The sequence below is a fragment of the Phalacrocorax carbo genome, chromosome Z (genome assembly GCF_963921805.1).
Source record: "Phalacrocorax carbo chromosome Z, bPhaCar2.1, whole genome shotgun sequence".
Classification (NCBI taxonomy): domain Eukaryota; kingdom Metazoa; phylum Chordata; class Aves; order Suliformes; family Phalacrocoracidae; genus Phalacrocorax; species Phalacrocorax carbo.
Genome location: NC_087548.1, coordinates 53,266,845 through 53,294,834, shown reverse-complemented (window position 1 = coordinate 53,294,834; position 27,990 = coordinate 53,266,845). Strand labels below are relative to the sequence as shown.

General features: G+C 41.4%; 1 protein-coding gene and 1 long non-coding RNA gene across 4 annotated transcripts in view; one reads left to right on the top strand and one right to left on the bottom strand.

Annotated features, from left to right (window-relative positions):
* The window catches only part of SLC44A1 (solute carrier family 44 member 1), a 67,352-nt gene extending 51,922 nt beyond the window's left edge, over nt 1-15,430 (top strand). The window contains exons 9-16 of one of the 3 annotated variants that reach the window (XM_064439230.1): nt 184-370; nt 2,547-2,712; nt 5,889-6,045; nt 6,307-6,390; nt 7,473-7,610; nt 8,935-9,171; nt 10,513-10,593; nt 12,858-15,430. In XM_064439230.1, the coding sequence (XP_064295300.1) occupies nt 184-370; nt 2,547-2,712; nt 5,889-6,045; nt 6,307-6,390; nt 7,473-7,610; nt 8,935-9,171; nt 10,513-10,593; nt 12,858-12,881 (1,074 nt within the window). In that variant the 3' untranslated portion in view covers nt 12,882-15,430. The other 2 variants (XM_064439229.1, XM_064439228.1) reach the window with 2 other exon arrangements.
* On the bottom strand, nt 13,573-26,600 carry LOC135310643 (uncharacterized). The gene is made up of 3 exons (XR_010370724.1): nt 26,454-26,600; nt 26,141-26,274; nt 13,573-13,652 (listed from the first exon to the last, which is right to left on the bottom strand). It is a non-coding gene; the product is annotated as an uncharacterized LOC135310643 (long non-coding RNA).
* Nucleotides 26,601-27,990: the final 1,390 nt, after the last annotated feature.

Here is a 27,990-nt window from a genome sequence, read left to right as displayed (position 1 = left end):
AAGTATAATGTGGAAAATAATTTATCACCAGAAGAAGCTGATAGAAGTTTTACATTTTGATCTGGTGTTCTTAGAGATAGAGCATGTGTTAATTTGCTGTGTTTAAATATCCTTGCTGTGCAAAATGATAGCTTGCTTATTTTTAAGTTCTCTAAAATGTGATTTGGAAACTTCTCCCTCTAGGTTATCTTGTTCTTGATAATGTTAGTTATGCGCAAACGAGTAGCTCTCACCATTGCCTTGTTCCACGTGGCCGGCAAGGTCTTCATTCACCTGCCACTGCTAGTCTTCCAGCCATTTTGGACATTTTTTGTGCTTATCCTCTTTTGGACATACTGGATCACAGTCCTGCTTTTCCTTGGTACTACAGGTAAGCAGCCACTAGGTTTACTTTAAATAAATACCACTTCATTTTTGGATTATTTCAGGCAGAGTTGGTTAAAAAGCATGTGAAAACCGCTAGGAAAAAAACCCCATATATTATGCGTCTGTTGTCTGCTTCAGTGACTTCAAAAGAGTTGTTTCAAGAAAGTTGTGCATTTGAGTCTGCATTCCCAGAATGTTACTTTGTGCCTTCATCCAGTTTTTCTATTTATTGCAAGTTGCCATGTTGCAAACCACAAAATTCCATAAATAAGACTGCTGTAACAATTTTTCAAATAATGCCCTCTAATTTTACATATACAGGTCAAAATCAGCTAATCTCCTAAGGATTGTACTGGCCAGTACTCACGCAGATGAAGACACAGTAATGAAAGGGCTGTCACACACATTTGTTGTCTCCCAAAATGTAAATATACTCAAAACAGTGTTCAGTTATTCGTAACATAGGTGTCTAGTATTAATTTCAGCCTTTTCCAGGATTATTAGGGAGAATTTTCTCCTGTTTGTACACCATATTCTGAGAGCAGCCAATGTACTTTTAATTTGGGCCCACTGTGAAGCGTGTAGAAGAAGAGAGCTTGCTTTGTGTTCAGGATCTGACAAGAGCTGCTAGAACTAGTCCTGTGGGTTCAAATCTTAGTTACTTCAGCACAGAAACCTAGCAACTGCTTTTTAAAATGGGAGATGACTGTTGTTTTGCAGAAAGTAAAGACAATAGAGACCATAATTCATTATTAGAACCTTAGAATTTTGAAGTTTATTGTTTACTGCTGATACAAAAGTATCAGTGTTTCAGGTCACAGAGCTATTTCAGGATAACACAAGATAAATTTTTTTTTATTTCATAGCCTGAATTCTGAGCAAGGGATGGAGGTGATAGAATTCTCATGTTCTTGTTCTCATTACGGCTGAAATTTTTAGTTCTCGTTACATGCTGTGCTGTGTGCAGAAAGCGTTCGCCTCTGAAAGTGAGTTAAGTCTCAGTCCCATGCTTCACTCTGTGAGGTAAAGACCACTGCACACTAGATTTGTAGCAGAATTTAGGTAAATATTATATTTTTCTGACAGAACTCTTCAATTTGCTTTGATTATGCAAAGACAAATATATGCTTTTGGCTTTATATGCACTAAGTATCTTCACTGATACCAGTTAAACAAAATCTTAGAGCAAATAGGGCCAGATCTTTTCAATCCAAACCAGGGGAACTGAAAAAGGGTATGCTATCTGTGTATGAGAAGCAGCCTACTTTTATGAAGAGCTTGTTCAACAAAACCAAAATTATTTCAATAGTTAAATTTATTCACATGAGAACACTAATTTTTTATATAAGCGTAAATGCATAGGTAAGAAGCTGGATAAGGTGGTATCCGTGCTAAGTCTAAACAATGGTTTTCAAGGTAAGCATTTTATACACATGATGTTAACTTTCAGTATTTTCCTGAATCTCATCAGCCATTCACATAACTGTTGTATAAGATGAAACATCTCAATGTGGGTTAACACACTGAAATAGAACTTTTCCTGAGAAGGTTCTCATATGTACTGTCAGTCTCAACACATGCTATCACTATTCAGATGAGACAGAGAGTCAATGGATTTCTGAATGTATGAAATTGTGCGCTTAGAATCTCTAAAGCTGCTCCTTATGTCTGTAAATACCTTTAAAGCTACAATATTGTTGAAGTACATGGACAAAGACTTACTGTAAGGAAAACAAAAGTGATCGTTAATGTTGCCATCCAGCTGTAAGGAGCTGTGAAGTGTAATATTGATTCTGACTGTATGAATACCATCAACAGAGCAGCAGCCTGAAATTAAGAATGACTAAGGCAGGCTTCTATAATGTTCAATTTTAAGGGGTTTTGCTACTTGGTGGTGGTTAGTTTAGGAAATTTTCACCATGTGGCTATAAATTAAAAGGTGTTGCGGGATTTTGAGAACACTCAGAGTATTTTTAGTGCTTTTTTCAAATGCTGTTATACTGATTGTCTCAAAAGCTGTATCTTTCATACGAACAATCTTCTTAAACATGATATTTAGTGGTATTAGTAGAGGCTTGAGGGGCTCTGCTGTAGACAGTTATGAACTGCTAACACCATATGCTTCCTTCTTTCTGAGTTGCTGTAAGCACCATTTCCTTTTTATCTTCATTTTTTCCTAGGTAGTCCTGTCCCAAATGAAGAAGGATTTGTTGAATTTCGGATGGTAGGCCCTTTGAAATATATGTGGTGGTACCATGTAGTGGGCCTGGTCTGGATCAGTGAGTTTATCCTAGCCTGTCAGCAGATGACAGTAGCAGGGGCTGTTGTGACATACTATTTTACAAGGTAAGAACAACTTAGCTCTACTGTGAGCAGCCTAGAAATGGAATTAGCAGAAATAATAAGGGACACAGCTTTCGGGAAGAATTCTTGCTTCCACCCTGAAAGCTGGAGAGCAGTTGGATTTTAATGACTCCTTTATAAATCATGTCAAGTCCTAAAATAGTCTGTTTTGCTGAATATAGATGGTATTCTTGATACTTAGGACTTGAAGTCTTGTTTGCCTTGTAACCTGTGCTCATTGTATGGACACAGATGGTTGCTTACAAAGCAGAATGCACACGGAGGATCATCTGTAATGCTAATAATTAATGCTGATGAGCATGGTAGAGATAAAAAAATATTGAAAGCAATTGATTTTTATTTTAATTGCAAAACAGTACCCTTTATTTATTACAGTGCTTCGTTAATCTTTCTTACATAAGATTCCTTCAGGTGTTATTAATCATTTACATATAAATTCTGACCAGATCTTTTTCAACTAAAAGGTGATACAAAATATGTGTGCATTAAAGTTCCATATTGCATTGCTATATTTGTGTACCAAGTTGTGTATCAGGGCATACTTTACGCCGGCTTTTCTGCTAGCTATTCAAGAAGGCAATACTAATTATTAAGAAATCGTTTTACCAACCTTCAGGCACAAGAATTTTGCTTCACAGAGATAAGAAACTGATTTCAGAACTACAAACTTAGCTTTGGGGTTTTAGTCTCTAGTATTTTAAAACTTTTCTGAAATTACAATTGCTTAAAATTTACCTTGAATAGGTGAAAGTGAAAGTTCTGTGTTTAGCCATTTAGAACCCAGGTTTTTCAGGAAAAAAAATGGTATCAGGTGTTTTGTTAGTGTTTCATGAGAGTAAATAGTACTTCAGTGATCTGAAGTATTACATTTTGGTATGTAGAGCAGAACTATGGCAGTATTTTTGGTAAGGAAAAGAAGCAAGTACACTGATATCTGTTTTATAAAAGTAGAGTTTATTGAAGCTTCTCCACATGTCATCCTAGATCTAGTAGTTCATGATACATTTCTTCAACTTGCCGCCCCTCTAAAGTGCCACATCATTGTTCAAGAACTAGATGAGTAATTTTATTTCAGATGTTCTCAAAGTCTTTTCCAAACAATATAAATACAACTCTTACTCCTCCTCAAGAGCAGCATGAGTAAAGGATGTTGATAAGATACTTAGCAAAGGTGGTTTACTTAAGAAAGGAAAGCTAAGATGTTGGAGTGATGCCATCCCCAAGAAGTATCCTAAATACACGTGTAGTTCAGCTAGTTGGTTTTGGCATGTGTTTTTAGCCTTTCATCAGAAGAATATGGTTTATAAAAATTTCTAGTGATATCCAGCAGCCACACTCTGTTCTTGCCATGTGCTTTTAAGAGTCTGTTTTTTTAGAAAATGGGTTTTTAAATACTGCATGCAGAAATTTTTCAAGTACATGATTCAGATCACAAATGTTTAATTGGTTTGTCTTTTTAATTGAGACTGTTATCTGAATCACATTTGACTTCTTATCTGCCTTAGTCTTTAAAACAAAATCAAAGGCAAGGGATTAATTTACTGTGCTGACAGAAATTCTGTTATTTAGTAATTATTAAGCCCTCCAGTATACCAATGAAATGCATCTGTGAAGTTATTGCAAGTTGTTACAGGGATGTAATCTTGTGAATAATTAAACTAGATTGAGTAACAAACTACGAAAATACAGAGGAGAGAGGATAACTTTGTATTGAAATAGATCACTTAGCAATGTGTTCGCTTCATCTGTAAGTTTATGTATTTTCTGTGACCTGAGGATGAGTGATTTTTCTTTTAACTATACCCTATCTTTCTATAACAGGAATTTTACTTTAGGTTAGTAAGTACCCATCTGTCCCTACTGTTAATCTTTTCTGCATTTTAAGGTACAATTCTAATCTGAAAAGTGACTTAGTAAGAAAGAAAAGAGCATTAACTTGGACTTCCCCATTATTTTGCATATTAACAGCTTTCCACAGCAAATGAGGTGAAGTTATCTATGGAGAAATGTTTTTTATATGTTCACTGTTCATTTGCCTTAGCCAGATGGATTCCTTTCAACTCAGGCAATAACAGACCTCAAGGTGTTCTGCGTTACAGACTCTGTGCCCTCAGTGACATTTACCTCAAAAGCAGGAGGTCGTTGGGTTGTGGTTGGGTTGCGGTTGGGTTGCGTGGATGTAAGGCTCAGACATTTTAGGTGATTTAGGGAGTAGAATTTGGCTTCTTCCACCTGCGTTCTGAAAGTTAATTGGAGAAAATGTAGGGTAAAACTATTTTAATCATTAACATTGCAGGATTAAGTTAAGCAGATGTTATTTTCATGGAATGAAGACTCTACTTTTTGTATCTTTTTGAATGAAGCTTCCATGAAAATAGCTTTCTCCCAAGCTGGAGAGAAATTTTATGTTTGGAATGTTAGCATTTGTTCCTTTAATATGCTTAGTATTACGTTCATATTTCTAATAAAGAGCAAGAGCCATTCTTTAAATGTTGAATAAAGCTGTTCTTTGAGAGAGAAATAGAAGTGGCTTCCTTGGTGGGAAATATAAATATATATTTTGAGGGAATTGCTTCAAAACTGGGAAAGTGACTGTTCATCTGATAGAACAAAAATATTCTAGCCGTGTTGCAATAAAATAGCTTGTTTTAAGGCTTAATACTTTGTTCCTTGAGGATATAATAGCTAAATCAGAAATGCAAAACATCTGAGAAAAGAATTTGCCTAATAAATAACAATAGTAATGTCCTCTCCAAAGTCTCCACAAAGACCTCCAACAGAACAGGAGAGACGGGGAAGGCAAGTTATCAGTAGTCCAACTGAAAAAAAATTCTAGCTTTGTTTCTCACTTTTTTGGAAGGCTTTGAATTGTACACCAATAAATGTAATTTTATGGAAACTGCTACTTGGTGATAGTGGTAATGCAGCCAACTGCTAGTAGGACTACCCTTAAGACATACCGATTCCTTATCCTCTTCCTATTATTGCATTAGAGCCAAAACTGTGACTTGCCCACACCATCAGTGTGAACTGATGAACACTGAACGCTAGTATGAGGATAATACATTCCTTTTGCGCATTAGTTTACTGAGAATTTGTAGTATTTCTAGATGACACTAAATACATACTGATCATTCTACTTTATTCTTTTTCAACAGGGAGAAAAGGAATCTGCCATTCATGCCTATTCTGGCATCTGTTAATCGCCTTGTTTGCTACCACCTAGGAACAGTGGCAAAGGGGTCTTTCATTATCACGCTAGTGAAGATACCACGAATGATTCTTATGTATATTCATACACAACTCAAAGGAAAAGTAAGAGAAATAGATTTCATTTTCTTACTGAAACTCAACGCCTGATATGTTTACACCTAATTTAATTTAATCTGTGTGGGGGCTGGAAGTCTTGTTTTGGAATTTTTGGTCTACCTTTTGGTAAAGGACCATGGGACTGGGAGGGACTGCTTAAGTTACCAAGCTGAGTATCAGTTACTGAAACACAAAGGAATATTGTTTTCTTAAGATCTGTTGTTATTACTCTTTATCTTTGTTTTCCCACATTCTGTGATTTCCTAGGAAAATGCTTGTGCTCGCTGTATGCTCAAAGCCTGCATCTGCTGCCTTTGGTGTCTAGAAAAGTGCCTGACCTACTTGAATCAGGTAAGGATTTCAATAGTCAAGTTTTATGTAAGGGCTGATAATATATATGATTCCCAGAATGCAGTCTGAGGCTGACACATAAGGTATCATACTTTGGAACTGAACTTCAGTGAAAGTACTTCAGTCTTGTCTCCATTACTGAAATTACACTGCAAATCACTACATTAGTCTTTGTTTACCTTGTAAAGGTGAAAAATAGCTGGTATTCATCTCTGTGAATAAGGTATCTCAACTTCATAACAATTTGTTTAGTAGTTGGAGGTGTTCCTCCTTATGTCTACTCTATCTAACTACATCTGAGTTTCAAAATATGTTTGTGAAAAAAGAACGAAGCTTTTCTAGGTGTAATATTTAAGGTTCATATAATTGAAAAACTGTATTTAACGTAAAAATTGTCATCATCATCTACAAAGTGGAAAGAGAGTTGCAAGTTGCAACACAATGACTGGTCAGACCCCTTTGTAAAAGATATTTTATTGGCCTGTGGTTCCATCTCTGTTAAATGCATGTCTTAATATCTCTCTAACATCCCTTTCACTGTTGTTAATTTTTTCGCTTGTGAAAATACAGAAATAAAAGCAGAAGGTGGCATTAAAAAAAAAAAACCAAACAGAACAAAACCAAAACCAGTATAATCCTTCAAAATTGTCCTGCCTAACTTTGAGTGTAGTCTAGTGAAGTATCTAGGAATTATCTTGGTGGACTCGTATGACTCTCAAACCCTTTCATACTTCCAGAATATTTTTTCTAACTGCTTAATTGCTGTAGTTATGCCACTGGTCACCTCCTCCTGCAGAGAAATTGCAAATTCTGTTTAATTACATTTTTGGAATAAACTTGTTAGTGCATAAGTGATGAGCAAGGGAGGAGAAGAATAGTAATTCTCTGCCTCAATAGTCTTTTGTGAGCTGGTACATGCTGCTTGAGTCAACAACTCTTAAGGGAATCTGTGTTCATTAACATCATATGACTTAGGTGACTTACTCAGAAGCTGTATCTTCTCTCCCTTCTTCCCTTCTTCCCCCACTCCCTCTGAAATATCTGATCATCCCATGAGTAAACCTTCAATCTGCTTTTCCCAGAATGCATATACAGCCACAGCTATCAACAGCACCAACTTCTGCACCTCAGCAAAGGATGCCTTTGTTATTCTAGTGGAAAACGCTTTGCGAGTGGCTGCCATAAACACAGTTGGGGATTTTATGCTGTTTCTAGGAAAGGTATGTCTGCTGTTTACAATTGTTACTGACCTACATAGTAGGAAGCTTTCCTTAGAAATGTCTTGCACCCCAGATACCAAATGCCTTCAAATTCATGTTTCTTAGCATGCACTTTATCACATCTAGCTGCATTGTATCAGGACGGGACTGTCCAGGATAGGGAGGATAAACAGATTACTCCCTTACGTTAAGTAAAAGGGATCAGAAAGGAATAGCTGAAGATGATGACACCTTCTGCTTTAATTTATTTTTAGGGAGTCCAGGGAAAAATGATTATTAGAACTTCTGAGTTTTTGATTGGTTTTGTGGTTAAAATCTAGAAAGGTAAGGACAGGAAGCATTTCCTCTAAATTCTGTTCAGTAAGGGCTCTCCAGGTTTATGCTGAAGATTGGCACATTACTGATCACCGTTTGTGACAAAATTGGACTGGAAGGTAGTATAGGAGCCTGCTATGAGGAACTTCCAGCTTGAACTGAACCGTCTTCCTTATTACATTGCTCTACTTTTATTAAGTCAGAGTACAGTGGGCTGAACTTTTAATCCAGTAATTAAGTCAATAAGTTGTGAGAAGAAATTAACACATAATGAAGATATAGGTGCTTGGGAGACCATGAAATTACATAATGTGGTTTTATAGAGATGTCTGAAAGGGACATCTCCCTGAAAAGATGTCTTTCAAATTATTAGAGAAATGCACAGGTGACAGAAATGTTAAAATGAACGGTGCAGCATATAAAAAACAGTATCAGCTAAAACAATGCCAGGCTGCCAGCCTGTCTCCTCTATCAGTGGAACCCAATTTTTTCGTAATACAGTAAAGCTGACCTATATTACAATTTCATGTTTAGCTACAGTGTTCATAATAATAGATTCAGAAATGTTAAAAATGTTGAGTGGTCACGACAATTGTTTTAGTCCTGTTGTCATTCCCAAAGACCAAACTGGTACCCAGTGAAATATCTTGTTAGGGCCTCACACGTAGTGTAGTTCTGTGGAGACTTTTCAATAAAGTGCGTCACATGAATTCTGATCGACTTTCCCTGCTCGGAGATGAGGCAGAGGTAAGACGAGCTTGGAAGTTGTTTCTGCCAGCAAAACAAAAAACATACTGTACCCCCACAAAGACCTGCCTTCCTCCCTCCCTCTCCTCTTGTCATTTACACTCAGGGATGTGGGGAATCCAGGACATAAAGTGCCATTACCACTAGCATCTGTAACCCCTAGTTCTAGCACTGGCAGAGCAAGAAGTACATAGGTTAAAAACAAAGCAAAAAAAATTAAAAGGCTTCTGCCATTAGAGTTGTATTCTGTTTTCTTCTTCAGGCCCTGATTGTCTGCAGTACAGGTTTGGCTGGGATTATGTTACTGAATTACCAACAAGATTACACCATCTGGGTGCTGCCACTCATCATTGTCTGCCTCTTTGCGTTCCTGGTTGCTCACTGCTTCCTTTCCATTTATGAAATGGTTGTTGATGTCCTTTTCTTATGTTTTGCCATCGATACAAAATACAATGATGGGAGCCCTGGGAGGGAATTCTACATGGATAAAGTTCTCATGGTAAGTTTCCCCTTGCTCTCTAAGGCTAAGAGTATGGTTTATAAAATGGGTATTTGGAGAGTAGAGTGAACTCACTAGCTGAGTTTGATACTGTAATTTTTTTTACCTGGGTTACCTTCCTGTCTTGTTCATGGCTTGATCAGCAAATAGTGTGGTCTGACAAGCATCACGTTAGTAACGATGCTTCCCTCCCTTGACATCACAGGTATTGGCTTTTATGCTCTGGCTGTGAGATGAGCAGTTGTCTTGCAGAATCATACCTCTGGGTATCATTTCTTGTAAATGTTACACTGCAGAATGGAAAGAAGCAAAACAAGGAGGAAAGGCTTGGTTTTTGTATTTTCCTAAGAACGACCTTTCTTGGGACATTGAATAGAAAAGGTATCAGAGTATTCTACCACACACACAGATAGTGACCACACTGGAGTTTTTCTTCTTTCAGATAGACAGGAACCAGAATTTGCTTCTCAGTCTGTTATGCACAGAAGCAACAGATATTATGTTCTGTCCTGGAGCCTAGATGCTATGTCAAGGCCCTTTGCACAATTCAATTATTTGCTTGTTTCACCTTATTCCCAAGACCAAGGTAAACATTATGCTCTTCAAGCCATTTAGTTTGTTGTTGAGTAGCTAATTTTCTTGATAATATTTTTAAGTGGCAACGATGAAATATGTCCCTGTAAAACGTACCCACATGTGTAGGATAGAGGAAAACTCTCATGACTTCTTAGCATAATTTTTCTTTTATGATCGCTTGTTTGAAAAACATGTCAAGAATTTACCATTAAATTTTTGGTAAAACACTACAGAATCTAGAGTATAAAATAAATAAAACAGTAGCTGATGAGTTGATTTTTAGCACAGAATAAGAGTAAAACATAGCATGCTGTCTCAGAAGACAGCACAGATGAACCATAAAAGCATTGTATGTTTCTTTAGTGAACAGTCAATATCAGAAAACCCTAGCAGTTAAAGTTTACTGAAATTTGCTACAGAATACAAACAGTTCACAGGATAGGGTGTAATAACTAGGATCTCTGGGGTTTTTGACATCCATCCTCCTACCTTCCTTCCCTGTAAAGGACAGCATTGTGTGGTAAATGTGAAAGTTGTAACAGTACACAAGGCAAATACCTGTAGGCTTCCAGAATTAAATGAGGGAAACCCTTGTGGCTATTTGGTGGGCTCTTTTGGTACTTTGTAGACAAGTCTGACCAAGAGAAGTGGGAGGAGCAAGTTGTGTTGACATTTTGAGCAGTTACATCTTGAAGTTTTCTACTGAGATTTGATGTTTGGAGTCTGTTCTAAGAAAGCACTTTTTACTTTATTACTATTTTTCAGGAGTTTGTGGAGAATAGTAGGAAATCTATGAAAGAAGCGGGCCGGGGAGGTGGAGCTGAGGGCAGAGAGCTAAAACCAATGGTAGGTGCAGATGAGGAGGTGGCGATCCTCCAAGAGTTTCACTTTTACTTCTTCTCCCTCTTTGTCTTTACTGACTGCACTTCTTCAGGAGAAGTTTTTGTTCTCTGTATCACTCAAGATGTTCTGCTTTTTCTGTTTGTGAGCTTGCCTATCACCTGGATGGCAGAGTTTTTGTCACAGCTGAGACCATCTCCTGTAAAAGTAAGATGAAAGGAACTGTGTTACATGAAACAAATGGAGTATCATTTCATTAGGGTTAGCATGCATGCTATGTGGTATACACTGACAGCCCCAGCTGCTGAGTACTCTCAAAATAAGATGACTCTGGAATTCATTGGGCTATTCTGATTTTAAACCACTTTTCAGTCCTGAACTGAAAAATTTTGTTCATCTTACGTTCACCGTAAAAGCCTGAAGAACACTACTGAGCACATCCATTGTTGCAAAGTAGAACCAGGCATTTAAAGCTCTCACCAAATTATTTTATACAGTGCCAAGGAATTGGATACAGTGATTCCTTTCAACCTGCTCAAATGACATTTCTCCCAGTTGTTTGTTTTTATTGCCAACTACTTATGTTGCTTGTCTCTTGTGTGCTCTTTCCATCTCACACTGTCAGATACACAGACAGTGAACAATGCATCATTTATGCTTCTGCAGCCTGTTTTACTTATGGTATGCCTGTTAGGAAGGCATTGCATGTCTGAGTAGCCTGGAATAAGGAACAGCTATACATGGTACAGATAACAGATAGGAGGATGAGTTTGGAAGGTGGAGAACTGAGAGCGTATGATGGAGACCCAGGCTGGGCAAGGTATGACTTGTCATCGTGCAATATGACTTTGTGAAATAAAATATTTTTCCATCATTACTTTCCTAGAGTATTTGGGGCCTGATGCAGTTTCTTACCATGGGGACAATTTTTCAACCTGATGGAACCTAAATAGTGTATGCTAACAGTAGAATTTTTTTTAAATGATGTACGTGAAGCCATGTTGCATGAGCACTTTTTGACCTAGCTGGAATGGGTTTCTGCTGTAGACTGGATAGATGTGTAGCTTTGCGTGTTTTGCTATTTCATTATAGCATACCAGTTTCTAGATCTGCTTATGCCTAAATGCTGCTGTGTTTATACATCTAAAAAACTAATTCTATGCTCATTTACTGTTTTCTTCTGGGAGTAACTCTAGCTGTTCAGGCAGACACTAATGTTGGAATTTTGAGAGTGGTCTAAACACTGTAAATGTAAAGCTGCCATTAAAATGATTGAGAATTGGGTTTTTAAACTCTCTAGTCACACATACAAAAAATGCCAGTCCAAAAATGTCTTATGTTAATGTCTAATTCAAACAACTGGTTTACTCTAAGTGGTTTTCCCCTTATGCTCTCATCAGCGCTAGCACAGACTGCTAGTCAGACTTTTGTACTTGACTGCCTAAAGCTTGGATGTTAAAACCTGTATTCATCCCCACCTTGTATAAGGGCAAACCAAGTACTTGCAAGTCAAGGGTGGTCTTGTTCTTCTTGGAACTTGACTCCAGGCACTTGAGCCTGGCAGTGGCTGAAGGTCCTAGGACTGCTGGAGAAGATGCTGAGCACTTGATGCTCAGCCTGAGTGTCACCTGCTGAATTACTCCCAGTTCTGCTGCTCATGCGATAGTCTTGTTTGGAACTCACTGGACCTTGTTTTCTCAAATGGCCTTTCATTTTGGGGTGTTCAGCTGCAGTTCAATAGGTTCTGAAACAGGAGGATCTCACTTCCTGACAAGGATGGGAGACAGCAGTTACCTCTGTGAAATTTCTGATACCTTTCCCCAAAGGATTGATAAAGGCCTCAGTTACATCTGGAATAGGGTCATTCAAAAGTCTATTCTATGGTATAGAATACTGTACTAGTAGCCTCTGTAGTCTCCAAATGGGGTGTTTGAAAGTTAGATTTATTTTTCTTTTTTTTTTTTTTTTGCTTCTTTTTTAAAAAAATAGTCTTTACTGTTTTGTTTTAGTCTCCTTGAAATGCAGGTATTTCTTAGACATGACAACTAGTTCTAAAAGTGAAATGCCTTAAGTACAGTTGTATTTTAAATAGGTATTAATAGCAAAGATGAGGAAGCATTTAGGACCTTCTGCTCTTGTATCAAGACACAAGGGGAAAAAAAAACCTTTTCACACATCTTTCTTTATGGTTTCCAGTGACCCCTTTGACTCAGTTTCTCCTTGTCTTTTGGCATTTGTCTAAGACTGTGCTGTATGACTTTGTTTTCTAGGCCTCTGGAGCAAGTTCATCTTGAAACTAGCCAGCCATATTGGAACCCATTGACATTCCAAAACAGTATATATATACATATATACATACATATATATATATATATAAATAAACAGCCAAAATCAGAGAAAAGGAACAGGGATTTAATACTTTTTTTAACAATTATTTTTGTGAAACATGTACTCTTTTCATACGGGTGGCTTTTACAAGCAGCTTTATCATTGTTCCATTTTTTTTAATTATTCATTGTGGTCATGGAAAAGTTGATTCTTATCTGCTTGATATTTTACAGTCTGGATGAGGTATCATTGTAAAGATAATCTGAAATGATGACTGGGTTTAGACAGATTTCCCATGACACTGCTAATCTGCTGAGAGTCTTACTTGTTTAGTTTGCTTAAATTTGCATTAAATTCAGGACAGTCACATGTAAGGGAAAATCTTCAAATCAAGGAAAGTCTCAAATTTAGTTTTTCAAAAGGTGGTTTCAGTAAGAGTTCATTCAGTTTGAATGGGTTTGTAAGCAGTCATTTTACTTTATAGCCCTACTGGGGCACAGTTTTGTTTATCAATATCAGATATCACAATAACCAACTCCTCAGGTATTCAGGTGTGTGGGAGCCCTTGCATCTCCTATTAAACAGAAACTAGAAAATGGGGACAGATAATTTTTATATGCAATTAACTTCCTGTTTTACCCTACTTACCCCTCTTAACCTGTTGTCCACTATCCTGCCCTTGAGTTCCGTAGCCACCTTCACACTTCAGCAGTGCTCCTTCGAAGGGTATGGATTCTCTGTATGAGCAATTGAAATAACAGATTGTTAAAGCTCAGTCTTAGCCATACTCATGATTAATTCATGACTAGATGTAACGATGCTGAGGATGGGAAGAGAAATGAACTGTACTACTGTACAAAAAGTACTGTATGCTTCATTTCATTTAATGCCGGAGAGCTTTGGGAGGTGGAAGGGACCATGCCTGTTGTTCCATCCATATTTGTATGTATGTAGTGGGTGGCTAAAACAGGAAAGGGCAGAGAAACATTTCTTTGGATGTGTAACTGCCAGGATAGTTATCTACAGTTATCAAATAACGACAAGAGAACATGCTTTTTTATTATTATTCTTAGGTATTTACCTTTCTTTTCAGTCTGGAAGTTCACCAGATATGAATGCTAATATTCAATTCTCCAGCATATTGTAATGGTAAAAGCTTAAAAGTGTATTTGTTAAGGATACATAACCTGTCTATGCTATATACTCCTTTTGTTACAATTTTTTTAAGAAAACTATTTTTGTTAATGTAAAGTTAGTATTTCAGAGCAGACTTTTTAAACTTATTGCACTAAATATAAGCTCTGTACAAATAAATAATGCCTCAATGGTTTGATCACTCCATTCAAGAAAATCTTTTGAAAGAGAAAAGCCCTTCTACAGAAGCCTTTTAATGGAGTGGGGAGGTATGTCTAAGTAGAGACATGCACAGCTCATGTTATCAAGGTTTAATAAGTAAGCAGTTCTCTGTGCTTCCTTCCAGAGGGTCAGGCTTTTAAATTACTGTCAAAAGTTTTAAGAAAATATGTAGTATCATGTAGCTAACCAGTGCTCTTACCTTTTGGCAATAGCGAAATATTTCACTTTTGCTTCCAGAAGTAATTTAATAAATCTGTTTAGTTTTCTTTTGGTAAGCCAGTTAAGAGGATTTACTCTTTTCATATCACAGAATCCAAACTATAAGAAAGATATGAAAATAAAAATACATTTATAAGTTATATCTGCTGGGGAGAAAGGAACACAGAATTACCTAATCCTGCAAGCACTTAGACACACGTTTAAGTGAGCCATGTGGATAGCTACACTGACGTCAGGAGGGCACTCCGAGTGTGGAAGTTGTAAGTTACACATCTGTGTAAGTGCTAACTGGACTAGAGCTTCAAGCTAGGGATTCAAACTGGAGCACTGGTGAGGCCTCCCAGTGCAAGTTAGAGGTCAGACTATCTAGAAGCAGCATTGGAGCAGCCTTAAGTGTGTGGAGAGGAGGCATTCCTGCTGTACCAGTGGCTAAGACAGCAGTGGCACTGAACACCCATATTTGTGTAGATCAGTGGGGTTTAGCAACAGAAATCTAAAAACTGGCTCAGATAAATGCTAGAAACTGGATTCCAAGGCTGAGACGCTTATCATGGACATAGTTGCTTCCAGAGAAATTAAATTCCATCCTGCCTGGAAGTTACTGGAGGTGCTTTGATTGAAGCCTTGGATTCTGCACATTTTGACAACAAATTTCTGCCATGACCAATTCCACAAGTGTGTGTTCTCTGCTCACTGGAAGTCCTGGGTGGGGGCTTTTCTCTGCAGTTGCAACTAGGACTGCAGTTGCAAACAAATTTTGTATTTTTGTATGGCTTGACTGTGCACCATTTTTATAGCAGTTTATCCTGTTTTAAAAATAAATTTGTTTTATTACATGGTGTTTGAAAGATACATGCCACACTTTTCTATGGGTAGTTGTAATGTTTAAGTGACAAATCTATATAATTATAAAGTTCTTAATAAAATTGTGTGCACCATTCTTGAGTGTATATCTGGCATGTAGAGCTTTTCAGTCATGCCGAAGAGGCATTCCATCCACACACAGGCTTCCAGTGGCCGTTTTGAACGTCCTTTGACCTTCATTTGCAACCAAACTACAAGCTGCCCTCTTCCAGCTCTGTCTTGTGCAAGGAGATAAGCAGAAGGCTGACGTCTGAAGAGACAACTTTTCAGGGCAAATTTAGACTCTGCTTTCCTTCCCTAGTAGGGATAGTGGAGAAGGAGAACACTTCCCATGTAAATCCCCAGTTGGCAGCAGAGGTGCTGGGGTCTGCCAGTTGGGATGGGATAATTTATTTTTTTTTTGCCAGCTGGTTATTAAAGCCACTATATAGACTGCTTTGTGGGAAGCAGTCTAGACTATACTAGAGAGTGATAATGCACTAGAAATAACACTGCATGAGGAACAGGTGAGACAGCTGAGTTAGAGAAGTCATCTCCTTGGAAATCACTGAACCAAGCAGTTCCTGAGGACTGGAGGTTCAGGCTGGACAGTTGGGGTTTAAAAACCAAGCCAATGGGGTTACTGGTTCCCGGCATTTCATTTCTGCAGACAGTCTGTATCATAGCCTCTGATCAGCTAGGTTTCAAAGGAAAAAGAAGCATGCCATACTTCAGATTGTTAATTTTTTTTTTTCATTTTACTCTGTTCTGTTTGGAGGCTGAGCAGCAGTGTGTCATCTTTTTTTTTGCTTCTTCCAGCCCTAGAGAATGTTTTTTTGTTATTTTAGCTCTCATTTCTGTATTGCTTTTTCAGCAAAGGAGTGCCAGGTGGCAGAGTGTCAGCTCCCCTTTGTCCCACTGATCTTAGCACATGCCTTCTCACCTTCCTGAGGCAATGATTCAGGATATCACCTGGACTGAATGGGAGGGGGAGTAGGTGCTGAGCTGGAGTTCTGAGGTGGGTTTTTCTGTATGATACCACTCCATCACTGTGCTTGCTGTGGTTAGGAGTGCAGCCCATCATTTCTACAGTTTCAGTGCTGCTCCACGGCTAGAGTAAATGTATGGTATAGCTAGCTTAGAATTCCATCTTCAGCTTGCTGCCAAAAGCAGGATTGGGTTTTACATGTGGCCTTAGCTTGACATGGTAACCCAAGGACTTTCTGCATTAGGAAAGCATGTCCAAGAAGGGAGAACTTAAAGTGGAAAACCCAGTTACAGGTTGTGGTGGGTTGACCCTGACTGGCAGGTAATCCCCTACTCTATTGCTTATTCACTTCCCCCAGTAGGATGGGAGAAAGCTTTGGAAAGGCAAAAGTAAGGAAACTCATGTGTCAAGGTAAAGGCAGTTCATTAAATAAAGGAAAGAAAGAAAAAAAAAAAAAAAAGAAAACCCCAAGTGGTGCAAAGGCAATCACTCACCACCTCCCACCAGCAGGCCAATGCCCAGCCAGTCTCCGAGCAATGGCTACTTTGGGAAACTTCACCCTCGTCCCTCCCTTCTTCCCTCACTCCCTTCCCACTTCCAATTTTATTGCTAAGCATGACATTATATGGTATGGACTATTTCTTCAGTCTGTTCAGGTCAGCTGTCCTGGCTGTGTGCCCTCCCCCCTCTTGCCCAATCCCAGCCCACTCTGCTGGGGCAGCAGAGTGAGAAACAGAGAAGGCCTTGACCCTGTGCAAGCACTACTCAGCAACAGGTAAAAACACTGTTGTGTTATCAACACTGTTTTGGTTGCAAATCTAGACTGCAGCACCATACAGGCTGCTGTGAAAGAAAATCAACTCCATCCCAGCCTAACCCAGTGCACAGGTCCACTTACCCAAGAGTTATTCCAAGACTCACTCCCTGCGTTTCTGTACAGCACCTTCTCAGGGTGGTTACTTCTTTCTGAAAGGGCTTTTTCAGCAGCAGGTAATTAGCCTGCTCCACAGTGCTCCCTTTCATGGAGGGAGCAGGGGATGCTAGCTCTTACTCTTTCAGCACAAAATGGGGATATAAAGCAGAAATGAGCCCTTTCTGTATCAGTGTTCTGGCAACTGAGCAGCCAGTGTTGGAGACAACATACTTAATGTGCCCTCAGAGCATGCACTTTAGCGGTTTGCTCTGAGCGGTTATGATGTATTCTATGAATGTATGTTATAGAGTCAAAATAAAATGCATGTAGCAGACATATACTCATCATCACCATCCAGTGAACATTTCGTTCTGAGTGCGTATTACATGCTGTATTGAACATGGCACTGTCATTTTAAGAAACACTCTTAAGATTTACAAGTAGATATCTAAGAGCATCCCTGTTTTTTAAATCATGGCTTTGCCTGTGCAGATACTGTTTACTAAATCTAAACCTCACAAGTCCATTGTTTCTTGAACAGTTTGTGTGTCACATCACCACAGAAATCCTGGTTCATCATTGTGGAAAAAACCCTCGTGTTTCCCAAAACAAAACGCAACAGACTTATTTGAAGCATTTCTTGCACTCAGCTTGTTTGTTGGGATGATGGAAGTTTACTCTAAATATTTCATTTTAAAATGCTCTTTCAACTATATAATCTCTGCTGTTATTTCCATCACATAACAAGAGATTATGGAGACTAGTAAATTTGTATTTCTTGTGTTCTGTAGCGAATACTGTTCTCAAGGTATTTTTTTCTTTTATATTTAGAGAAATGAGAGAAGAGATGAAACTTGTCTCTTGTGATATGGGTCATGTATAAAAGGCAGAATTTCTGATCTGGGATGGAGCTGTGATGTGTCTTGCAGTGTTTGCGAGCTGATGCAATCAAGGCAAAGCTCTTCAGAGACATTAGGAATATGAAAATATTTCTAGGGACAATAGGTAGCATGAATCCATCTAAAAATACCCATTTGGAGGCTAAACTACCTGGCATTCATTTGACAGAGATGAGTTAAAACAGAACTAGCAGAAAACCAGCAAACACCATCAGATTCTATTCCCCTGCTCACTGAAGTGGTCAAGTGATGTGTGAATATGACAAGCAGAATTTGGTGGTTTAAGCATTTGGTACTTTTCTGTGGAAACGTGGGACTCCCCTTACAACCAAAGTTGCAAGAATTCAGAGCAAAAGTACCATCTGACTTTAGCAGAACTAGCCTAATTTCAGTAACTTTAAAAACAGCTCTGGCTTCTCTAAATGTGTGATGGAAGGTTCTGGTAGCATAGCTGGCTACTGTTCCTCAAGTGCACCACCACTCTCCTCTGGCTTGAGTGAAATAGGGGCGGCTAGGGAGTATGTCAGAAAGGATTTGTGAGATTAGGAAGCTGATAGCTCTAGAACCCCATCAGAAGTTGGGCACTGACTGGAGTTCCCACTGAAGTCATGTTTTTTAACTCTCGGATAAATAGTAGGTGTGCTCCAGTGTTAGTATTGGTTGGCTCCCTCCCGGCGCGAACTGAAAAGGGAGACTATCTCTTCATTAGAAAAACAGTGCTGCAGTCAGCGTGTTAGTGTCTCCTAGGGGAGCGAGGGAGGAGAAAACAGGAAGGTTGTTTTGTCCCTGATGCAGGCCAGAAAGCAGCTGCCAGAGGTTAGTTAGGTGGAGCCATAGAGAGCAGGATTTCACAGGTAGAAAATATTCCGCAGGATCTTCACAGTAGTTAATAAAATTCACATTCCAATTCACAGACATCTCACAGCAACATCCCCTGTGCCCTGCTTTTATTTTGCTCTGGAGTTCTTCAGAGCAAGAAAGAAGGTGGAATCCTATACCTGTAGAAAAGAATTATTTCTGTGTGGTGGATTGTGTTGCTGATTATGGCAGCCGCCGTAAGGAAAAAGGAAAATCTTCTGAACAGATTTTAAAGGTTTGACAGTACTCATGTTATCATAGTCCATCAAAGCTTCATCTGGAAACAAATTTTTCATCCTCTCTCACTCATACTTCTAACAGGGCAGTCAAACCCCTGAACTGGTGTAGTGATTTACATTGAATCAAGATCAACTCACAAGTGCTCCTTTTTCCAGTGGAATGCCACCTCCTTTGGGAATGGGAAAAGTAAATGTGACACTGTTTATTGTTGTCTGAGAACTTGAAACGTTTTATACTGCAAGCTGTGAATGCAGGAAGAGAAGGGAAATTAACACTGCTGATCTAATCTTAGATTTTCTGTGTAAACTGACATTGTGCCAGAATACTGATGCAAAACTGTATTTTAGTCTAAGAAATGTATAGATTTTTTAATGTATCAAAATAAAGTTTTTCTTTTTAAGTAAGAAAGATGTTTCTGTGTCTTCCCTATGGGGTGCTAAGCCCTGCTTGTCCTCTTAGTAATACTGTCTCACAGCCCTGAGAGCAAGCAGAGCCCATCAGTATCTTTGCTTCAGCTTTAGTAGTGCCTGCCCTTTAGCTGGGTAGCTGCAGTGGTGCTGGCCATGCCTTCTTGGCGCTCTCACTGTGCTGGTGACAAAAAAAGTGTTATGGTGCTGATGCTTTGTTCGGCTGGGTGGGGTGAGTGGGGTTTTGCAGTCCAAAGGTCCCTTATACGGACAGCTTAGGGAGAATGCAGAGTAGGTGGGGGTGAAGGAAATCTCACTGCATTGTGAGCACTATGCAAACTGCACATCCCAGCAGAGCACCTCTTGTGGGGCCCCCTCCTTGTTCTTGCAAGGTCCCCTGGTACATGCTCCTCTGTACGGGTTCCCTACTCCCAAAGCAGGAGCCCTGTTCTGCAGAGGTGTTCTAGAAAGCCTGTATAGCTGAAGATGGGTGGTTAATAGAAGCCATTGATAACAGCGCCTATATGCTCTTACTGGCAGAGGCACGTGCAACCCGAGATTCCTTCCCTTCTCTCCCTCCAATGGGCACAGCAAATTTTTGACTGCATCCTCTGAAGGTCATGACTGAAGGTCCCCGTGACTGTGAGCATCTTTTTCATGGTTTATTAAGGGTGAAGCTGCTTGGCGAGGTGGGTTTAGCTGCACGGAGCAAAAGAGGCTACAGAAATGCCCTTCGTCAGTAGAGGTGTAAGGGACAGAAGGCACGTCACATACAGGTCATGAAAACCCCATCTGGTTTCCACTGGGTTTTCCCTGTCAGAACTGCAGAACAGGACCTCTTTGGCTCTTCAGCCTTGCCAGTGGTGAGGGACTGAAGCATTGGCTGGGGAGAGCAATAATGATGCCCCCAGCTCTGAAACAAATCTGTTCTGTGGCTTCCAGGGAAAAGACATAAAAAAAGGAAGGGGCTAACGATGAGCAGGGGAGGGCTCGTGAGAAGCATGTGCTGGGAGAACAGGATGGGACATGGGAGTTGGAAGTGGAAGGAAAACTTGAGGGCACTGGGGTAGAGTGGGCAAGAAAATCCAGGAAGATATTAGCGGGCAGGAGAGCAGGGACCTGGAGACAGAGGACTAGAGCTGCAAGAGTGGGATTTGTCCTTCGGCCACGCAGCAGTTCCCACTGCCCAGACACTCTGCAGGAGTGAGCACGGACCTGTGAATGCTAGGCTCGGCTCCCTGCTCCCCGAGCCGCCCTGCGCCCCACCACAGCTGGAAGGCCAGTCTCCTTGCTTGCAGGACAGCTCAGCTCCCTGGCTGTCGAAGGAGCTCTCCTGCTTTGCACAGAGGATGGGGCCCTCTGGGTGCAACCCTTAGCGTACAGCAAACCATCTCCCAGCCAGCGAGGCCAGATCCTGTGCTGCTGAAGTCTGGCGCAACCTCCTTCCTCCCATGAGGGGTCACTGAGGAGCTGACCCAGTTTTAGTCACTGGTATTTAGATGTTTAATGAAGATTAGGTAGTGCCCAGGGAGAGATAATTTAGAAATTCTAATTACTATTTAAATTATGAATGTGTGAAATGGATGGAGTTTGCACTCCCGCTCACAGAACACCTAAAAAAGCTGGTCTCCTTTTTCTGACATCTATTGCCATACTCTCCATTCTAATGCTCAGTCCCTGATTAACCTGGGTACACGAAAAATCAAGTGGAAGAAAATCCAGTGCCAGGGTGGATTTTCTGAGACCGTTGCTACTAGAGCAAAGCTAGAAATAATGCCTGTGACAGAAGCTACTGAATTGTTTTATCTAGCCACTTCAGCTGACGGTAATCAAGTGGGAGACAAATAAATGGGTGAGCAGGTATTTCACACTGCAGTGTTCTGAAGACGAAATCACAGGCCTGAACCCTGTGCCCTGCCCACCAAAACAAAAGTGTCTGCCACAATCCCAGAAATACTGATAAGACATCCCTTGATTTTAATTACTTTTCTGACAGCTCTTAGCTGTATTCTAGTTTTAAATATTAAGTCCTGGAGGAATACAAAAACCTTGGGCAAAAAACAGTAGGCATCTGAAATGTCAGACAGAGCAGGGTGGTCTGGCTGCCTCTCCCGATTACGGGACCTGCCACATCCCCCCATCTTTGCTCCAGGGGCCACCTTCCCTCCAGGTGAGAAAGGGCAGCTCAAAGGTGTGGAGACCTGCCTGCAGCCAACACAGTGCTGCTCCACCACAGACCACTTCTGTAGCCTGGGGCATATCACTTGCTGTCTTTGTGCCTCCCTTTCCTCAAGGATGGGGATGCTGTGAAGGTGAGTACATTAAGGGTCAGTAGGCACTCAGGTGTTGCAGGAGGAGGGACAAGTGGGTGAAATAGGAGCAGGTAAGCCTGTGAGAGAAGTTGGGGTGTGAAAACGCCTCTCTGCAGCTGCAAGGGGCACTGAAATTAGGTGGAAGTTGCAAAGCTTGAACATGGTTCTGAACAGGGAATTTGGGGGATCTGCAGCTCTGCAGGAGGGCAACCAGCAGGTTATCATAGATCAGGAAAATGATACAGGTATGAACAGCTGAGTTTCATCCCTCTTCTGATGCTTAAATATCTAAACACTTAATCCTCCACTAGCAAACCCCCTCCAGTCCTGTAGCAGCATGGTAGGTCATTAGATACATGAAGTCATCCTGACTTCCTTTCTACTGACTTGTTTCCAACACTTCTGGTTTCAGTGAAAGCTTTCCTGGCACAGGATGTGATTAAATATCCCCTTTTTCTGTGTTGGGAGATATTGCCCTGAATTTTCATCAACAGAAGGATGGAGCCGCACAAACAGTAACAATGTCAATCCCAGGGAAGGGCGGGCAGGGCTCAGAATAATATCTTGGGACAACAAGGGGTTTATTTTGGTTTTTAAGCATCTGATAACTGAAAACAAACCATGCACCAAACACTCTGTTGCAGAACTGGACTGAAACAAGATGTCTCAAATCCCAGGCCAGGAACACCACAGCAAGAGCCTGCAAAAAATTTGCTCACTGGAAGGCACTGCTGGGTCCCTTCCAAACCTCTCCAAATTGCACTACCCCTAATGGCAACACAAAACTTGACTTGAATACCTAACACTGGAACATTGCTAGAGAAAGTAAAGTGATTTCAAAGCGCGGTTTTGCTGCCTGTTTCCTAAAGCCTGGTAGGAGGATTGCAGAGGACTGCCTCATTCCTATGAGCACTGAGGTCCTGCTGCCTTCAAGCAAGAAGTACCTCAGCTTGCTTTTGAAAGCTCTCTGGTGTTGCATCCATTCATGAGGGCAAGAAACCTCAGAAGGGCCTGTATTGCATCACAGCAGGAAACCAGCCTTCCAGAAGAGCATCTGAAGTTCATGCTGTCTATGATGAAAAGGAAGCTTGAGAGCTTTATCAAAATAGAATTTGCTCCACAAAAAAAAAACAGCACAAGAGCGTGCAGAAGATGCGCTGCTTGCAAAGCTGTTAAGCTTCAGAAAGAAATAATAATGGAGCATAGCTTGAATGAAGGATGCAGGAGAACTACGCACAAACCTGATGGTTATATTCACGTCATTGTGTTCATAGACCAGGGTCCCAGCCTTCCCATAATCATAATGAGGACTTACTTTAAGAATAGCACATAACAAGTAAAAAGTGTCCATCAAGTTTCTGAGCCATGGGAGTGAGGAAACTCTTGTTCAGAGCAAGTCAAATATTTGGTGTGTGGCCACAAACTGTGCTTGGGCTCCAGAAGGGACCCAGCCATGACACGGTGAAGGGAGTGGGAGGAAGGAGGGAATGGACTGATGACCCACCAAGCCAGAGGGAGGAAGTCAATAGGGGTTAAATCCCAGCAAGGTCAAAGCTTTGCTCAGTGTCCAGGCTGCGGAGCACTTTGTATTTATAGGACCTTGTAGCTACGCCCTCCCCCACTGAGCTCTTGCAGATGTTTTCCAGCTAACCTGTCTGGAGGGATCAGGCTAGAAAGGCACAACGCAAGGAAAACGCAATGGAAAAAGCAAAAAATATGGTAAAGGCAGTGAGCAGTAAATGAGCCGCCAAAATACAGAGACTCTCCTCAGAAGTGGGCTGCAGAAAAGCTCAGAGGGTATCCAAGACCATTATGTCTGCCTCACTTACTAGAGAGATGGAAGCAGTGCATCTCTTTGCAGGGTAGGTATTTGTGCTTGCCTCTACCAATTACAGCTACCCTGCGTGAATACAACTGCTGCTTCTGGCAATTAAAATGAATTAGGCCTTCTTTGGCTAGGATTAAGCATTTGCATGGAGGTGCCTGGGAAACCTATATGAAGACAGATGAGCCCCTGTAGTCTGAGGATCATTGGATTTGCAGCAGAACGGCTTCTGGAGAGGCCCTTCCTTGAGTGTCTTACTTTTGCAGGGGGGCAAAGCTGTCCTGTCTGTTCTGATGGAAAAACTGTTAAGAAGGTCTGGTAAGAAATGATGCACCAGTGCAGGCCAGGACACACAGCAACACAGCGTCTTGCTGTGAAAGTGGTAACACAGCAGGCAAGTGGTACTGAGCATGTCTCATATATGCAGCTATACCCGTGGTGTGCTTGTGGTAGATTACCTGGTAGAAATTATTATAAATGATAAGCACTTCACACTCAAGTACAGGCTACTCTTTAGGAAAAAAGAGCAGCTGCTCCTGAGCCAAAGTATTAATTTCTTTTAAAATTTATTTAAAAAAAAAAAACAACTAAAAAAATACAAAATTTGTGTTTTCACTCTTCTAGATGAGCCCTGCCAACTTGCTCAGCCTAAGGGCGCAGCTCAGTACAAGGCATCCGCAGGATCATGAGCTGAAACAGTAACAGCTTCATCTGCTATTCTTTTCCTTCCTTTGCAGTCACAGTAATGAAATCCAGGGGGAATTCAAAGTGTTCTGGCTGCAAAGCCCATCAGCCAACCATTGTAATTTGGCCATGAAATAAACACCCGTAGACTAGCAAGTACAATTAGCTAATAAGATCGGTGTTTCATCACAACCCCATTTTAAACAGGCTGATGATAGAGTAATTTTGACACCAAAATAGCATCGTAGGAAACGCATATTCCCTGAAACTCTTTGTGTGTTCAATTAAGCTGTGTTACAAAGAAGCTGGCAAGTGATTTTTATCACGGGCTGTCACCGGCAGGAATTTCTCTGCCAAACGCTGTGCTCCGACCTGTGCTGACCAGCAAATTTTCTGTGTCGTACCCTTCCCCCAAGCACAGCCAGGAGTGCATGGTTACAAATGCTAGCTGCGAAGGTTTTAGGCTGCCCACAGCTCCCCTTCACGGACCTCAGCCGGGGGAGGCGCCGCGGCTGCCCGGCTGCAGGCTCGGCTCTGCAATATCCTCCGAAAATAACTCCGTTCGGTTGAACCCGGCATGCGTTGAGCCGTATTTATTCCTCCGGGGCACTATAGGCCTGCTCTTTCCCCTGTGCGTGAAAATCAGGAAACCAAATCACAAAACAGCCATGCTTATTTCATTGCAGGCTATTTCAGTGAGCTTGAAGAAAATGGAGTTTGCTGGGGCTGCCAGGTCTCACTAGCAGCTCAGAGCTCATTAGGGAATCTAATTTAATGCCCTGGCAATGTGCAACCGCTTCCCACAGCGTGCATGGATGCATGGTGCTCCCTGGGTTTGGAAGCCCCCCAGCAATGGTGCTTCCACTGGCCCAACTGGAGACTGAGCACGGCTCTCTGAAAGGAAATTGCAACATTTTTTTTTTCTCCTCTAGTTTCTCCTGTAAGAACAAACTGCTCTTTTTATATCTATTCTATGTCCCTAACAAAACAGCAAAGGGCAGTTTGTCTCCTGAGAGCCCATGGCATGAAATCTTTCACCACTAAAATAATCCTGGTGCAATGAACTTTCCAATCTTCAAAGGCACCTCCTGGACCAGCTCCAGTTCAGGACAGCCCTGTTCTGAAATGAGCTGCGGTGCTGCAGCTCAGTGGCATGGCTTCAAACCACCCTTCCTGTGACCTGCTATCTCAGTGCCCCCTCTGCCTTCTGAGCCTGCCCCGAGGGTGGGCTCACTGCTGTGCCAGGACTGCTGTGCCTGTTGCCTGTTTCTACCCTCTTAACTGAAGGACTGTTGCCAGCTCAGTGACCTTCTGACAGATGACAGAGGTGTGCCACCCCTCACCTCCCTCATCCTCCAAGGTGGGGCTGACTTATGTCAGCGTTTGTCCCCCTGCAGCCTGTGGTCCAGGCACCTGGCCTGATTTCTGTGCTGGAAGCAGCCAGCCTATGAGTGCAACGGGGAGCGTGGACAGATAAGAATCTTGCCTCTCGACTGGCCCAGCCCAGAGTCAGGAGATGATCCACAAGGCACTGGCATTGTGGGTGCCTGACCTTGCCTCCTCCAGCTAGCTTATCAGAGTGCGACCCAGGGTGCTGCACGAGAGGTTATCGCTCTCCAAAAGGTACCAGGAAATCAGCCTTCAGGGCAAAGGTGATCTGCTCCCTTTATGTTTCAGTTACCTGTAAATGTAGGACAGGGTTAGAACACTCGTTTCACTTTTCCCCAGCTTCTTGTGCTGAGAGTTACGGCTCATCGTGCCCAACCATACTGTGGTTTTTCCCTGCTGCCGATCTTGTTTTGCTGTGCAGCCAGACTTCCTTGCAAGAAATGGAAAGTTAAGGGGTCAGATCCATCATCCATTGCTGCTTTCCTAAGGGGCCACACAAACTTACGCAACACTGCCTTCACAGGGGTGCAGAAGTATAACTCTCAGCCTTCTTATAATTCTCTGCTTGTCCTTGAGGCTCGAATCCCCTGAATCACCTTTTTTACCTCACCTCAATCACTGCAGTCCTATTTTTTTCTTTTGTTTGAACAGGCAGGAGATCTTCATGCCACAGGTAGAATCTCAGTCTGTGCTTCTGCTATCCATATGCTCAGCCACTTTCCTTTTCCTCACCTGCCTTACACCCCTTCTCTTCCCCCACACTCTCACCCAAACATTGCCCTGGTTGTGCCTCCCTCTGATTCTCTGCTGCTGTCTGTGATTTTCCCAGATCAAGCCCCTGGTCCCAGCCTTGAACACCATGTGTGATCCCCACATCTTTCCCACCCAGATCTTCCTTCCACAACACCTCTCTGCTCTTCCAGCTCAGACCTGAGGTGTCACAATGCCATGGCTGCTCACCCTGACTCTCACTCCTGCAATCTGAGGCAATGTTCCTCGTCTTTCCCCTGCTATCTGTCTTTTGTCAAGCTAGTATCAAATTAGTCTGTCTCACAGTTTAAACATCCCACAGGGAAAGAAAATGGAAGCTGTCTCTGCTTTGCAACTTGGGCTTGCCCCGATAGCTTCAGTGAAGGTAGGCAGATGGACAACAGCTTCAAACCTCTGCGCTGCCTTTTACAAGATCAGTTGATAAACATGCAGTTCTACTGCTATTTTAAGCTTTACTCTCCTTGCTTTGTAGTTAAATGCTGGAACAGAGAACACGGATGTGTTCCTACCTCCTTGCACGTCCATGCTACAGTTACGGTCTCTGTGTAGGTGGGCCATTGTGTAGTGCTTGGTAAACCAGGGGTCCCATTCCAATACAAAATGTTACTGGTAGAATTTCAATTGCACTTGGCTCTGTCCTGCCTCCGCACTGCAAGCAGACTGAAGAACAGAAATGCACTTTCAAGTGCTTTTAAACATCTCACCCTAAAATGTTTTGAACAAGGACCCAAAGGCCTTCTGCGTGGTGGTTTTCAACTTCATTCTTCAAGTAGCATTTAAGTGCAAGTGCTAGATGCAGAGTCCCTCATTGGCACAGCACTCTGTGCATGGCAACACAGCCATAAATACAAGCAGCGATCTATCTATATTTCGTTCAGAGAGAGAGCCTAGACTCAGATCTAAACAATCCTAAAACTTTGGTTTAGAGTGCGTTTTGCCATGGGTCGAGTTATAATTTAATACTGGTTTTTATAGCATCTAAATTATATAAATATAAATACTATAATTTTAGTACTATAATTTATTTGAAGTGTTCCTTTTGAGAAGACAGAAGGAAGTGCTGAAAGGGGTGAAATCGATAGCCCAGCTGAAGTGCACCTACATCAACGCATGCAGCATCGGGCAACAAACAGGAGCTGGAAGCCATTGTGCAGTGGAATAGCTACAACTTAGTCACCATCACAGAGACACAGTGGGATGACTCTCACGACAGGAGTGCTGCATTGGATGGCTACAAGCTCGTCAGAAGGGATAGGCAAGGAAGGAGAGACAGTGGGGTGGCTCTGTATGTTAGGGAGTGTTTTGATTGTACAGAGCTTAGTGACTGTGATGAAGAGGTTGAATGCTTATGGGTAAGGATGCTGTCTGTCT